Raw genomic sequence first — 11,975 nt, 5'->3', positions numbered from 1 at the left:
CTCCCACCCTCACCCCATTCGGCTGCTTCTTTTCCATCTTCACTTCTTTCCATAAGCGGTCAAAATAGAAAACGGAAGTACCTATTTGTTGCTTAGTGTAGTGCTCGGAGAGGTTTTTTTGTTTGTTTGTTTAATTAAGAAAAATAAAATCCCCCTCCAGGTTCTTCATTTCGCAATGAGCCCGAACATCCGCTGGCTCATTAGGCCTCTTAACAAAAGAAAAATGCCCCAGTGAACTGTGGCTGACTACTGTGCTGAGGCTGGGGTCGGCTGGAGGGGTTCTGAGTATCTATCATGCGGCAAGGACAGCTTCCCGGGCGAAGGGACCCGGGATCCCGGGAGGCGCGTGCAGCGCCGCCCCCTCACAGTAGGGAGGCGCGGGAGAGGCGGCGGTCCCTGCCCAGCCCGGGTATCCCGTCCCAGGAGCGCGAGGGCGCGGGCAGCGGCCGGAGGCGGCGGCGGCGGGGACGCGGCGCGGCTGCCGCAGGGGAGCGGCGGCGGCGGCGGCGGCGGGCGCGAGGGGCGGGGCGCACTCCGCAACTTCTGCCGCTGCCGCTGCCGCTGCCGCCCGGGCGCTCTCGGCCCAGCCGAGCGGCTGCTGTGAGCTGTGGAGCTGCCGGCGGAGCCCAGCCTGAGCTCCCTCGACTCCGCGTGTCCCGGGCGTCCGTCGGGGGCCGAGGTGCCTCCCGCAGGGAGTCCCCGTGAGGCCGCGCTTCCGCGTTATCCGCAGCGGCCGGGGGTCCGAGGAGTGCGGGGCTCCGAGAGCGAGCGGGGCGCCCCCCAGCGGTCGGCGCGGGCCCCATGGCTGGGCCGGGCGGAGCGGAGCCGGTGAGGTGAAGCCCCGGGGCCGGCAGCCGGAGCGCGTGGCGGGGGCGCCGGCTCCATGGGCAGCGGCAGACGGCGGCGCGATGATGGACGTTAACAGCAGCGGCCGCCCGGACCTCTACGGGCACCTCCGCTCTTTCCTTCTGCCAGAGGTGGGGCGCGGGCTGCCCGACCTGAGCCCCGACGGTGGCGCTGACCCGGTCGCGGGCTCCTGGGCGCCGCACCTGCTGAGCGAGGTGACAGCCAGCCCCGCGCCCACCTGGGACGCGCCCCCGGACAATGCCTCCGGCTGTGGGGAACAGATCAACTACGGCAGAGCCGAGAAAGTTGTGATCGGCTCCATCCTGACGCTCATCACGCTGCTGACGATCGCGGGCAACTGCCTAGTGGTGATCTCCGTGTGCTTCGTCAAGAAGCTCCGCCAGCCCTCCAACTACCTGATCGTGTCCCTGGCGCTGGCCGACCTCTCGGTGGCCGTGGCGGTCATGCCCTTCGTCAGCGTCACCGACCTCATCGGGGGCAAGTGGATCTTTGGCCACTTTTTCTGTAACGTCTTCATCGCCATGGACGTCATGTGCTGCACGGCCTCGATCATGACCCTGTGCGTGATCAGCATTGACAGGTAAGGGCCGGACCGCCCCGTCCCAGGCTCCGGCTGGGGACCGGCAGGCAGCTCAGCCCTGCGCGCTCGCCTTTCCAGGGAGGATCAAGCCAGACTTCAAGGCGGGATGAAGGGCTGCGCTGAAAACACCGCTCGCCCCCCACCCCCCATCTACCCTACACCAACCAAACTTCAGTTATAGCATAGCCTATGTACATCTTTAAAAGAAAAACCCGAAATATTCTGGTTTACTGTAGTGACGAATTTAAGACCAAAGTTAAGAGTATTTTAAGCCTTAGCATTTCCGCCAGGGGGTCCCTTGCCTTGGTTTTTGGAAGGAAGGGATTTGATGCTCCCTGACTTGATCAAGCCTTGCTGTGAGCCTTAAAGAGTCATTTAAAAAAAAATCGGAGAAAAGCCACCTTGCTTCCCCAATTGTGAGAGCTACTCCCTAGGCCAGTGAAAGGACCTTGGATGGTTCTAGAATTGGGGTCTGCATGTCTTAGACATTGCATCCTTATGATGGTCAATTCAGAATTGCATTCTTGCTTGTGGAAGTCTGGTTTTAATGTTTGGTAATGCTGTCTGTATCTTGCAAGCTGACTGACTGGAGCCTTACTCCAGGTCTGAATGGCTGGTTCTGGCCTTTCATCATAGCCCTTGGGAACCTTCTGTTGAGAACTCCCCCACTGGAGTAATTGCAACAGAGGCTGACCATCTGTCAGGGATGCTAGGGGAAAAATTCCTGCCTTGGGTGTCATATTGAACTAGGAGACCCACAGGGTTTCTTCAGACTGTAAGGTTACAGGCTTTTGAAATGGAGCTGGTTTTTGACCCTTGAAATATTATGCAGTTGACAACTTGAAGTATGGTCTCAAACGTCTTTGGCCTAAAACAACTCTATTTCACTTGAAACTGATGTATGAAACGTTAATGTTCACACTTAGAATTCTACTGGTGTTTCAGAACTAGTATCCTGTTGTGTTTAATGATACACAGAAATGGTTGCTTATTTTCTTAGTGGATCTATAGAACCTTTATATGTGTAGACCTTTCAGCCTAGGGGAAATAATTGATGCCTCCACACTTAAAATGACAGTGCCTCAAAAGATGGTCTAGCATGCAACTGAGATTTTCCTTTTTTTCTTCTTGAAAACACTGCTGTTTGTGGTTTGCTGATACTTAAAATGTTCTGCTATATATATTTTTTGCTTGACCAGGGTTTATAATTACTAAATAAAGGAAGTAATAGGAAAGGGAATATTTTCAAGAAGAAAAATACATTGTAGCTCCATTTAGTTAACAATTTAGGTTATTCTTTAAATTGATTCTCCCATTTTATATATCATGGTAGAAGGTGCTGACAGCAAACAAGGAATTATTTAAGAGCAGAGCATGAACTGCATATGTGAGAATATTAGCACCAAATTTGGCAGCTGAAGTTCTGAATTACAGTAGTTAAGAATGACAAAAACATATGCATTTACAGTCTGGCTGTGGCAACTGGAATTAAAAGAGTACACTCAATACACATAGTAAGTATATACATGAATTATAAGCACAGAAATCTGACTGCTCAGCCAACCAAAACAGAGCATCCTGCATGAATGGAGTCCTTTTAAATAGAATTTAGTGTAATAAAACAAATAACAGTTTATGCTGCAAGTACTGTATTTATAACCATTTTTTAAAATTTCACAGTTGATAAATGATACATAAATAGACCTTGTGCTAATTTGTCTCCTGAGACAGCCAGTGTTTCTCTTCTTCTGGGCTACGTTGAGGTTTGGCTGAGATCATCTTGTGGTTCCTATACATGAGCTAAAGGCATTCTTCACTCAGCATGCATGTGTGACTTAGCATCGGCAGGCATGTCCTGAATACAGAGAAGAGATTCATCCTTCTTGGCAAGAGCTTAAAATTTTAGTGTTACCTATATTCTTGTGATTGTCACAAATTGTGTTCACATAGGTATATAGATTCTCCTTTTACCTGTGAGAATTGCTCCATTGGTGAATTCTGCTTAAAAGTTATTTTAGAAGACCAGCATATCATGTCTTCAGAGAAAATGAAGAATTGATAAAATTGGAAGACACAGACTGATTTTCTTCCAAGAACACTGAGAACTAAAAATGAGAAAAAAGGAAAATATATGATTTCTGAAAAGAATATTTTCTGCAATTCCGTTGTGGAATATGACAGATGATATTAAATGTGCTGTGAAAATATGTAAAAAAATTATCTTCAATCATTCCCTTGTTCATTCCCTCTTGAGTACCTAATATAGGATACACTGTGCTTTGTGCAGCATAATCAAAGATTAATTACAGTATTGTTGCTTTCATGTTCATTCTGTACTTTGAGAGTTTGGATATCTGTTGGGCATTTAACCTGTCTAAAATGGATCCTTTCATTTTTCTTAACCACTCCCCATCATACTGGGATGCTTTTCTAATGTAATGCCATACTGTTTTTCACAGGCTTCAGAGCTCCCATCCCCTGTCTTTTTCAGAAAATGACTTGTATTCATTGAAAAAGTAGCAACCATCAGATGAGAACTTTTATCTTTCCACCACCAAACAATCTGTCCTGCATATGTACCCTTCTTTTAACTTCCTTCCAGTTAAAAAGCAAAAAGACATTGTGAGCCAGCAAATATGAAAGTACTTGGACGTTATATTCTGTCTCCCCACCTTCTCAAGGACTTTGTTCATTGTTTCTTCATGGATGGTCTTTTGTGTTGTTGTTGTTCTGTTTGTTTTAGGGGGGTGTGGAGGGGACAGAATCTCACTCTGTTACCCAGGCTGGAGTGCAGTGGTACGATCTCGGCTCACTGCAACCTCTGCCTCCTGGGTTCAGGTGATTCTTGTGCCTCAGCCCCCGAAAGTACCTGTGACTACAGGTGCATACCACCATGCCTGGCTAATTTTTGTATTTTAGTAGACAGGGGGTTTTGCCATGTTGGCAAACTCCTGACATCAACTGATCTGCCCACCTCGGCCTCCCAAAGTGCTGGGATTACAGACGTGAGCCACCATGCCCAGCTCATTGATGGTCTTTCTTCAGCTTTTCCTTTCTACTGTGTCAAGTTCTGTTTTGTATCTTTTAAAACCCTTTTTTGGCCTCTGGCCTCACTTCTTCCTCCAGCTACTGCTCTGCTTCACAGTTAAGCTGCTCAAAGAATTGTATCCATAAGTTGTCTTTTCTTCCTTACACTTTAGATAGATGACTTTGATGCTCATCAGGTTTACTGCAATATTCTAATTGACTTTCCTGGTTCTACTTCTGTCCAGCCCTGATCTATTCCCTGAGAAGAAACAAGAACGGTCTATTTAGAAAACTTTTTTAAGTGAGATAATTTACATATAATGACATGCACAGATCTTAAATATTCAATTTGTATGTTGACAAATATATATATACATATACCTATGTGACCAATGTTCTAATCAAGATATACAATATCTTGTCATCCAAGGAAATTCCCTTGTTCTAATTTTAGAATGATCTTTTAAAAATAGAAATCAAATTACCAGCCAGATGTGGTGGCTCACAACTGTAATCCCAGCACTTTGGGAGGCTGAGGCTGGAGGACTGCTGGAGCCCTGGAGTTCAAGACCAGCCTGGGCAACATAGGGAGACTCCCATCTCTACAAAAAAAAGAAAAAAGAAAAGAAAAGAAAGGAAAGGAAAGGAAGAAAATAAAAGAAAGAAGAGAAAAGAAAAGAGCCAGGCATGGTGGCAAATGCTTGTGGTCTCAATTACTTGGGAAGCTGAGGTGGGAGGATCACTTTGGCCTGGGAGGTTGAGGCTGCAGTGAGCCATGATTACACCACTGCACTCTAGCCTGGGCAATAGAGTGAGGCACTGTCTTAAAAAAAAAAAAAAAAAAAGAATTCAAATTACTTTTTATGTATAGTTTTAAAACATGGAAAATAGTTTTACATATCATTTAGGGAAGCTTGTAGAAGGAGTAAAAGTATAAAATAGTGCAGGGGAGTGGTTAACACCAAATTCAGGACAGTGGTTTATCTCTGGTGGCGTGGGTGGAGGTATAATCAGTAGTATATATATCACCTATGTTGGTAATGTTTTGTTTCTTAATCTCAGTGGGGAATATAGACTTATTATCCTTTGTATAACTTTTTGTATGACTGAAATATTTGTTAAAACTTTTGAAATTCATATAGAAAAGTATATGTATGTGCACAATTCTAAGTATGAAGCTTGATGAATTTCCACATCCATGTAAACAACTATATTAAGAAATAGAATACTGGCAACCTCCCAGAGGTCCCCTCTTCTCCCTTTCTAGTTTCTATTGCCTGCAAAGAGAACCATTGTCCTGACTTTAGCATCACACATTGGGGTTTTGCTTGGCTAGAACTTCATATAAATAGAATTGTATAGTATGTGCTCTTTTGAATCTGGCTTCTTTTTCTCAGCATAATGTTTGTGAGAGTCATCTGTAGTTTTTAGCCCATCAGTGGTTCATTCATTTTTATTGATAAGTAGCATTCCATTGTATAAATATACCATAATTTGCTTATCCATTCACAGTAGATGGATATTTGAGTTTTTTCCAGTTTCTGGCTATCTCTAATAGTGCTGCTCTGAACATTCATTTGTGTACGAGTCATTTGTGGGCATGTTTAAATTTATTTTGGGGAAATACAATCCTAGGTAAAATGGTACCTTGGAACATTTTAATTTTATCTATTGCCTCACACCTTTTATGTTATTATTGGCATTCATTTTAGGTCTACAGATTATTAAAACCCATTAGATATTATTTTTATTGTTGTAACAGTCAGTATTCATTCTTCTTTGCTTACGTGTTTATCTTTTCCAGTGTTCTTTATTTTGTTCTGCATTACTGCCTTTTCATCTGGGATCATTTTCTGCCAAATTAGATGCCTGTTAGCATTATTATTTTTTTAAATTAAAACTTTTTTTTTTTAACATAAAGAGAGAGGGTCTCGCTATGTTGCTCAGGTTGGTCTTGAACTCCTGGCCTCAAGTAATTCTCCCACCCTGGCCTCCCAAAGTGCTGAGATTACAGATGTGAGCCATCATGCCCTGCCCAGCATTATTTTTTTACTGAATGTATTAGTCTGTTCTCATGCTGCTAATAAAGACATATCCGAGGACTGGATAATTTATAAAGGAAAGAGGTTTAACTCACAGTTCCACATGGCTCACAATCATAGGGGAAGGTGAAGGGGAAGCAAGACACGTCTTACATAGCAGCAGGCCAGAGAGAGCTTGTGCACAGGAACTCCCATTTATAGAACCATCAGATCTCGTGAGACTTACTCACTACCAGGAGAACAGTATGGGTGAAACCGCCCTCATGATTCAATTATCTCCATATGGTCCTGCCCTTGACATGTGGAGATTATTACAATTCAAGGTGAGATTTGGGTGGGGACACAGCCAAACCATATTACTGAGGGTTCGCTAGTGACAAATCCTCTCAATTCTTACTTGTCTGAAAGTGTCTTTGTTTCAGCTTCTTTTTTTTTTTTGACAGAGTCTCACTCTGTTGCCCAGGCTGGAGTGTAATGGTGCGATCTCGGCTCACTGCAAGCTCCGCCTCCTGGATTCACGCCATTCTCCTGCCTCAGCCTCCCTAGTAGCTGGGACTACCGGTGTCTGCCACCACGCCCTGCTAATTTTTTGTATTTTTAGTAGAGACAGGGTTTCACCGTGTTAGCCAGGATGATCTGAGTCTCCTGACCTTGTGATCCATCCACTTTGGCCTCCCAAAGTGCTGGGATCACAGATGTGAACCAATGCATCCGGCCTCAGCTTCATTTTTGAATGATATTTTCACTGAGTATGGAATTCTATATTTCTAGTTTTTTTTCCGCAGAACTTTAAAACATTGTTTCATTGTTTTCTGACTTCCATCATTTCTGTTGAAAAATCAGCCATTAGCCAACATTATTATGACTCCATGGAAGGTAATGTGTCTTTTATCCCCTGACTATTTTTAGGGTTTTGTCTTTGTCTTTAATTTTTATCAGTTTTCAGTTTTTCTGTGATGTCACTAGGTCTGGCTTTATTGATTTTTGTTGTTTATTTACTGTTAACCCTGTTTGGGGTTCCTAATGATTTTTAAAATTTGTGTATTAATATCTTTAATCAGTTTGCTGTTATCTCATCAAACACTACTATTGTTCCATTCTTTATTTTTCTATGTCTTCAGATATATGTATTGTAGACCTTTTTACTGTGTCACACACATTTCTTACTCTTTTCTATATTTTCCATTTTATGTTTTACTTCTGTGCTTGAGTTTTGAAAAAATTTTGACCAGCCTTCCAATTTGTTAATTGTCTCTTCTACTATGTCTAATCTGTTGTTCAGCCTTATCTATTGAGTCAATTTCCATAATGGTATTTTACAATTCTAGAAATTCCATTTAAGCTTTTTAAATTGATGCTGATTTTTTTGGTGAAATTCTCTACCTTTTCATCTAATTTCTTCATCTTGTTTTTTTTTTTAGTGTATTAATCATAGTTTGACTCTTTGTTTCCTGACTCCAATATCTGAGTCACTTGTGATTTCTTTGTGTGATCTGTGTTTTTCTCTGGGTTTTTGGTCTTGGCATACCTGGCAAATGTTGATTGAATATTCATCATATTGCATGAAAAATTGTAGATGCTGTAGATGATGTTATTTTGTTCCAGAGAAAATGCTAGGCAGGCATATTGGACAATTGATTATTTTAATCCAGTTAGGGACTGAGCTGAACATAGGCTGTATTTTAGTTCTGATAGAGCTCTGCCACTGGCAGATGCCTTTCTAGGATGTAGCCTTCTTAGGATTTCAGCCCAATGACTTCTCCCGCTGGCTAGTTCAGAACTTTAAATGTTCTTTCCTCAAAACTGTGAAACTGTCAAGCATGGCTTCTTAGCCTCCTGCGTTATGCAGTCTCAGAATTCAGCAAATGTTTTGAGGGAAATATCAAACAGGTGCTAGGCTTAGGTTTCACTGGCATCTTTACCTTTTAGGCCTCTGACTTTTGCCTCTCTATCTCCAAGAGACTGCCAAATGCTCTTCTGGTGTTTTTGCCCCTTATTAGCAACTCTCTGCTGAGGCTCTTTACCTGGATCCTTAGCCCCTTACCCTTCACCCAATTTTGGCAAATGCCCCAAGGGAAAGAGCAGCTGCACAATATTGGCTCGCCTCCCTGTGCTTCTGTCTTCTTTAGGATTTTGTTCCCTGAAGTCCTGGTTGTCTCAACAACTGCTTGATGCTTTTGGGCATCATAGCATGCAGGGGTGTGTGTGTGTGTGTGTGTGTGTATTTGTGCTTTATCCAGCTTTTAAAGTGGCTTTCAGCAGAAGCATTGGTCTGAAGTATCAAACAACCCATCGTAGCTAGAAGTGGATATGTGCCTGAAATATTTTAAATGTATGCTAATATAGAAATATAATTATGTAAATTTCCTGCTTAAAAATTTTCATTTTCTTTTCATTTCACTTGGAATAAAATTCACTCTTGCCAGGCGCGTTGGCTCAAGCCTGTAATCCCAGCACTTTGGGAGGCCGAGACGGGCGGATCGCGAGGTCAGGAGATCAAGACCATCCTGGCTAACACGGTGAAACCCCGTCTCTACTAAAAAAATACAAAAAACTAGCCGGGCGAGGTGGCGGGCGCCTGTATTCCCAGCTACTCCGGAGGCTGAGGCAGGAGAATGGCGTAAACCCGGGAGGCGGAGCTTGCAGTGAGCTGAGATCCGGCCACTGCATTCCAGCCTGGGCGACAGAGCCAGACTCTGTCTCAAAAAAAAAAAAAAAAAAATTCACTCTTTAGCACATGTAGGAGGTCCTTGGTTTGTCCCTGCCTCACTCCTCAACATCTTGAACTGCATTCTGTCTTGTTTGCCACATTCCAGTCACATTGACCTTTCTCAGTTTCTCTATTGTACCAGATTCTTTCCTGCATTGGATTTACTCCATGAAAACTCACCAACTAATATATTTGTGAAACTGATTTTACGTCTGAAGTTCTGTTCTCTAATATGTGTGTTTTTTTAAAAAAATTCTAAGTTGGAAAGTTTAAGTGTTTAACCCTCTAGATTGACAACAATTAAAATGTCAAAAAACTACTAAGTGTTGGGAAAGATATGGAGCAAAGGGAATTTACATACATTACTAGTGGGACTGTAAATTGGTGAACCACTTTGCAAATAGTTTAATGTTATCATGTAATGTTAAAAATACATACACCCTAAGACCTTGTTGTTTTATCACCAGGTATATATCAGAAAGATGCTTGTCCACCAAAAGTCTTCTATAAGAATATTTATAGTATTCACAAACTTGAAACCTTAAAATTTGAAATACATTGTGTCAATAGTAGAATGAATAAATAAATTATGGTATAGTTATACAACAGAATGCTATTTAGGAGTGTTTATCAAACTTGAATGTGCATCAGAACTACCTGGAGAACTTATTAAAACACAGATTGTTGGGCGTCACCCCAGACCTTACCAAATCAGAAACCTTATCGCAAGAGTTTCTGATTTCAAAAGTCTGGGGTGGGGCTAAGAATTTATACTTCACATAAATTCTCAAGTGATTCTGATGCTTCTGGTCTTGGGATCTTAGAGAAGTATTGCTATACAGCAATGAAAATGAACAAATTCTAACTACACACAGCAACCAAATGAATCTCATGAAGTAATTTAAACTATTTTTTGTTATATAAATTTGGAAACATATATTAAAGTCAAGTATACTATAAGTCTGATGTAGCCGTCATCCATCTTCAACAGCGATCAATTTATGGTCAATTTATTAAAAATATAATTTGCGACTCCTCCTTCATTCAATTATTTTAAATCAAATTTCAGATGTCATATTTCACTGATAAATATTTTGGGGTTACAAATATAAGGCTGAGCAGAAGCAGCAAAGTATAAAGTATATACATATGTGATTCAATTCAAATAAAAATTTTAAATAGACAAAAGTATTTTTAGGGATGTACATAAGTGGTAATATTATAAGGAAAAGAAAGGAAATATATATCATAAGAACAAAGAGGCCAGGAGCAGTGGCTCACACCTGTAATCCCAGCACTTTGGGAGTCGGAGGCAGGTGGATCACCTGAGGCTGGGAGTTAGAGACCAGCCTGACCAACATGGAGAAACCCCGTCTCTACTAAAAATACAAAATTAGCTGGGCGTGGTGGCACATGCCTGTAATCCCTGCTACTCGGCAGGCAAGAGAATCGCTTGAACCTGGGAGGCTGAGGTTGCGGTGAGCCGAGATCACGTCATTGCACTCCGGCCTGGGCAGCAAGAGCAAACCCTGTCTAAAAAAAAAAACAAACAAACAAAAAGAAAGAACAAACAGAGTGATTGCTTTTAGATGGTTAGATGGGATGGAGAAAACTGAGATCAGAGAGGCATGCTTCTAAGGTGGTATAGTGTTTTCTTTCTTGACTGGAGTGGTAATTACAAAAGGGTTAACTTAATTATTGTTAAAGTGTCCATGTATATTTTAGGCACTTTCATGCCTATGTATTTCATTTTATAATGAAAGGGGCAAAAGTATGTATTTGATACATCTCGTGAGGTATATTTGGATTAAGTCAGATATATGATTAATCTGAGCAGATACAGTTATTGTTTTAATGCTGTCAGCAACCGTTAATTTTTACCTTTGTGTATGAGGGCAGGGACCACCTTTGGGTTGTTCATGGTTACAGGAACTCATCTGCCTTATTTGCAAGAGCTGTAATATTTAGCTCTGATTGGTGTCTGGCTGAAGCCTTGCTTCATCGCCAGGTACTATGACTCATTCCCTCTGATGATCTGAGTTCTGCTTTTGGCTTTAATTCTGCTTCAATCAGCAGGGCAGGGTGCATTCTGGCTTCTCCAGATATCCTTTCACTTCAAAGGAAGTTATCCTTGCTCATCTCTAAAATTAATTTTCTGCTTGTAGATACATTTTAAGAATTGATGGAATCCTCTTCTGGCATTGCTATGGGAAAGTGAGAAGGAGATGAAATGGGTCTTCTGCCCTGTTCTTTTGTGTAGTAACACTTAGCCACCAACTACTTTTTTTTCCCTCTTATGTTAACTAACAGGAAGTAATGCTTCAGGGTAGAAATGATAATAGCTAATAGATGTTTAATGCTTTATTCCTTACAGACCACTCCCAAATACAGAAATCTCCACTGATCCCCTCTACAACATTGTGAGGTGGGCATGAGTATCCCCACTTGATGTAGGAGGAACTTAAGGCTCAGAGGGTAGAAGTGACTTGCCAAGGACATACAGTTTGTATGGATGGAACTTGTGTTCAAAGCCTGTTCAAATATTGTGTATTTATTTATATCTATGTGTATAAATATATTTAAGGAAAATAATAAAAGTGGAGACATGGAACATTCCAGTCAAAGGAGCAGCAGATGCCAAGAACACAGAGGCAGTGAATGAGTCTTTGAGTGAACTCACAGAGAGGGAGTAGAAAGGCATTCTGAGTGAGGGAATAGCATAGGAGAAGCCCGTCAATAACCCTTCACC

The 11,975-nt window shown here is 42.2% G+C and overlaps 1 protein-coding gene across 2 annotated transcripts in view; it reads left to right on the top strand.

Moving 5' to 3' along the window:
• The first annotated feature begins 497 nt into the window (after window positions 1-497).
• HTR7 (5-hydroxytryptamine receptor 7) overlaps window positions 498-11,975 on the top strand; it is a 107,700-nt gene continuing 96,222 nt past the window's right edge. For both annotated transcript variants that reach the window (XM_033216015.1, XM_033216016.1), the window contains exon 1: window positions 498-1,447. In XM_033216015.1, coding sequence (XP_033071906.1) covers window positions 909-1,447 — 539 coding nt within the window. In that variant the 5' untranslated portion in view covers window positions 498-908. The remainder of the gene's footprint in view (window positions 1,448-11,975) is intronic.

The sequence above is a fragment of the Trachypithecus francoisi genome, unplaced genomic scaffold, assembly GCF_009764315.1.
Source record: "Trachypithecus francoisi isolate TF-2019V2 unplaced genomic scaffold, Tfra_2.0 Contig00586, whole genome shotgun sequence".
Lineage (NCBI taxonomy): Eukaryota > Metazoa > Chordata > Mammalia > Primates > Cercopithecidae > Trachypithecus > Trachypithecus francoisi.
This window is presented reverse-complemented; position numbering and strand designations above follow the sequence as displayed.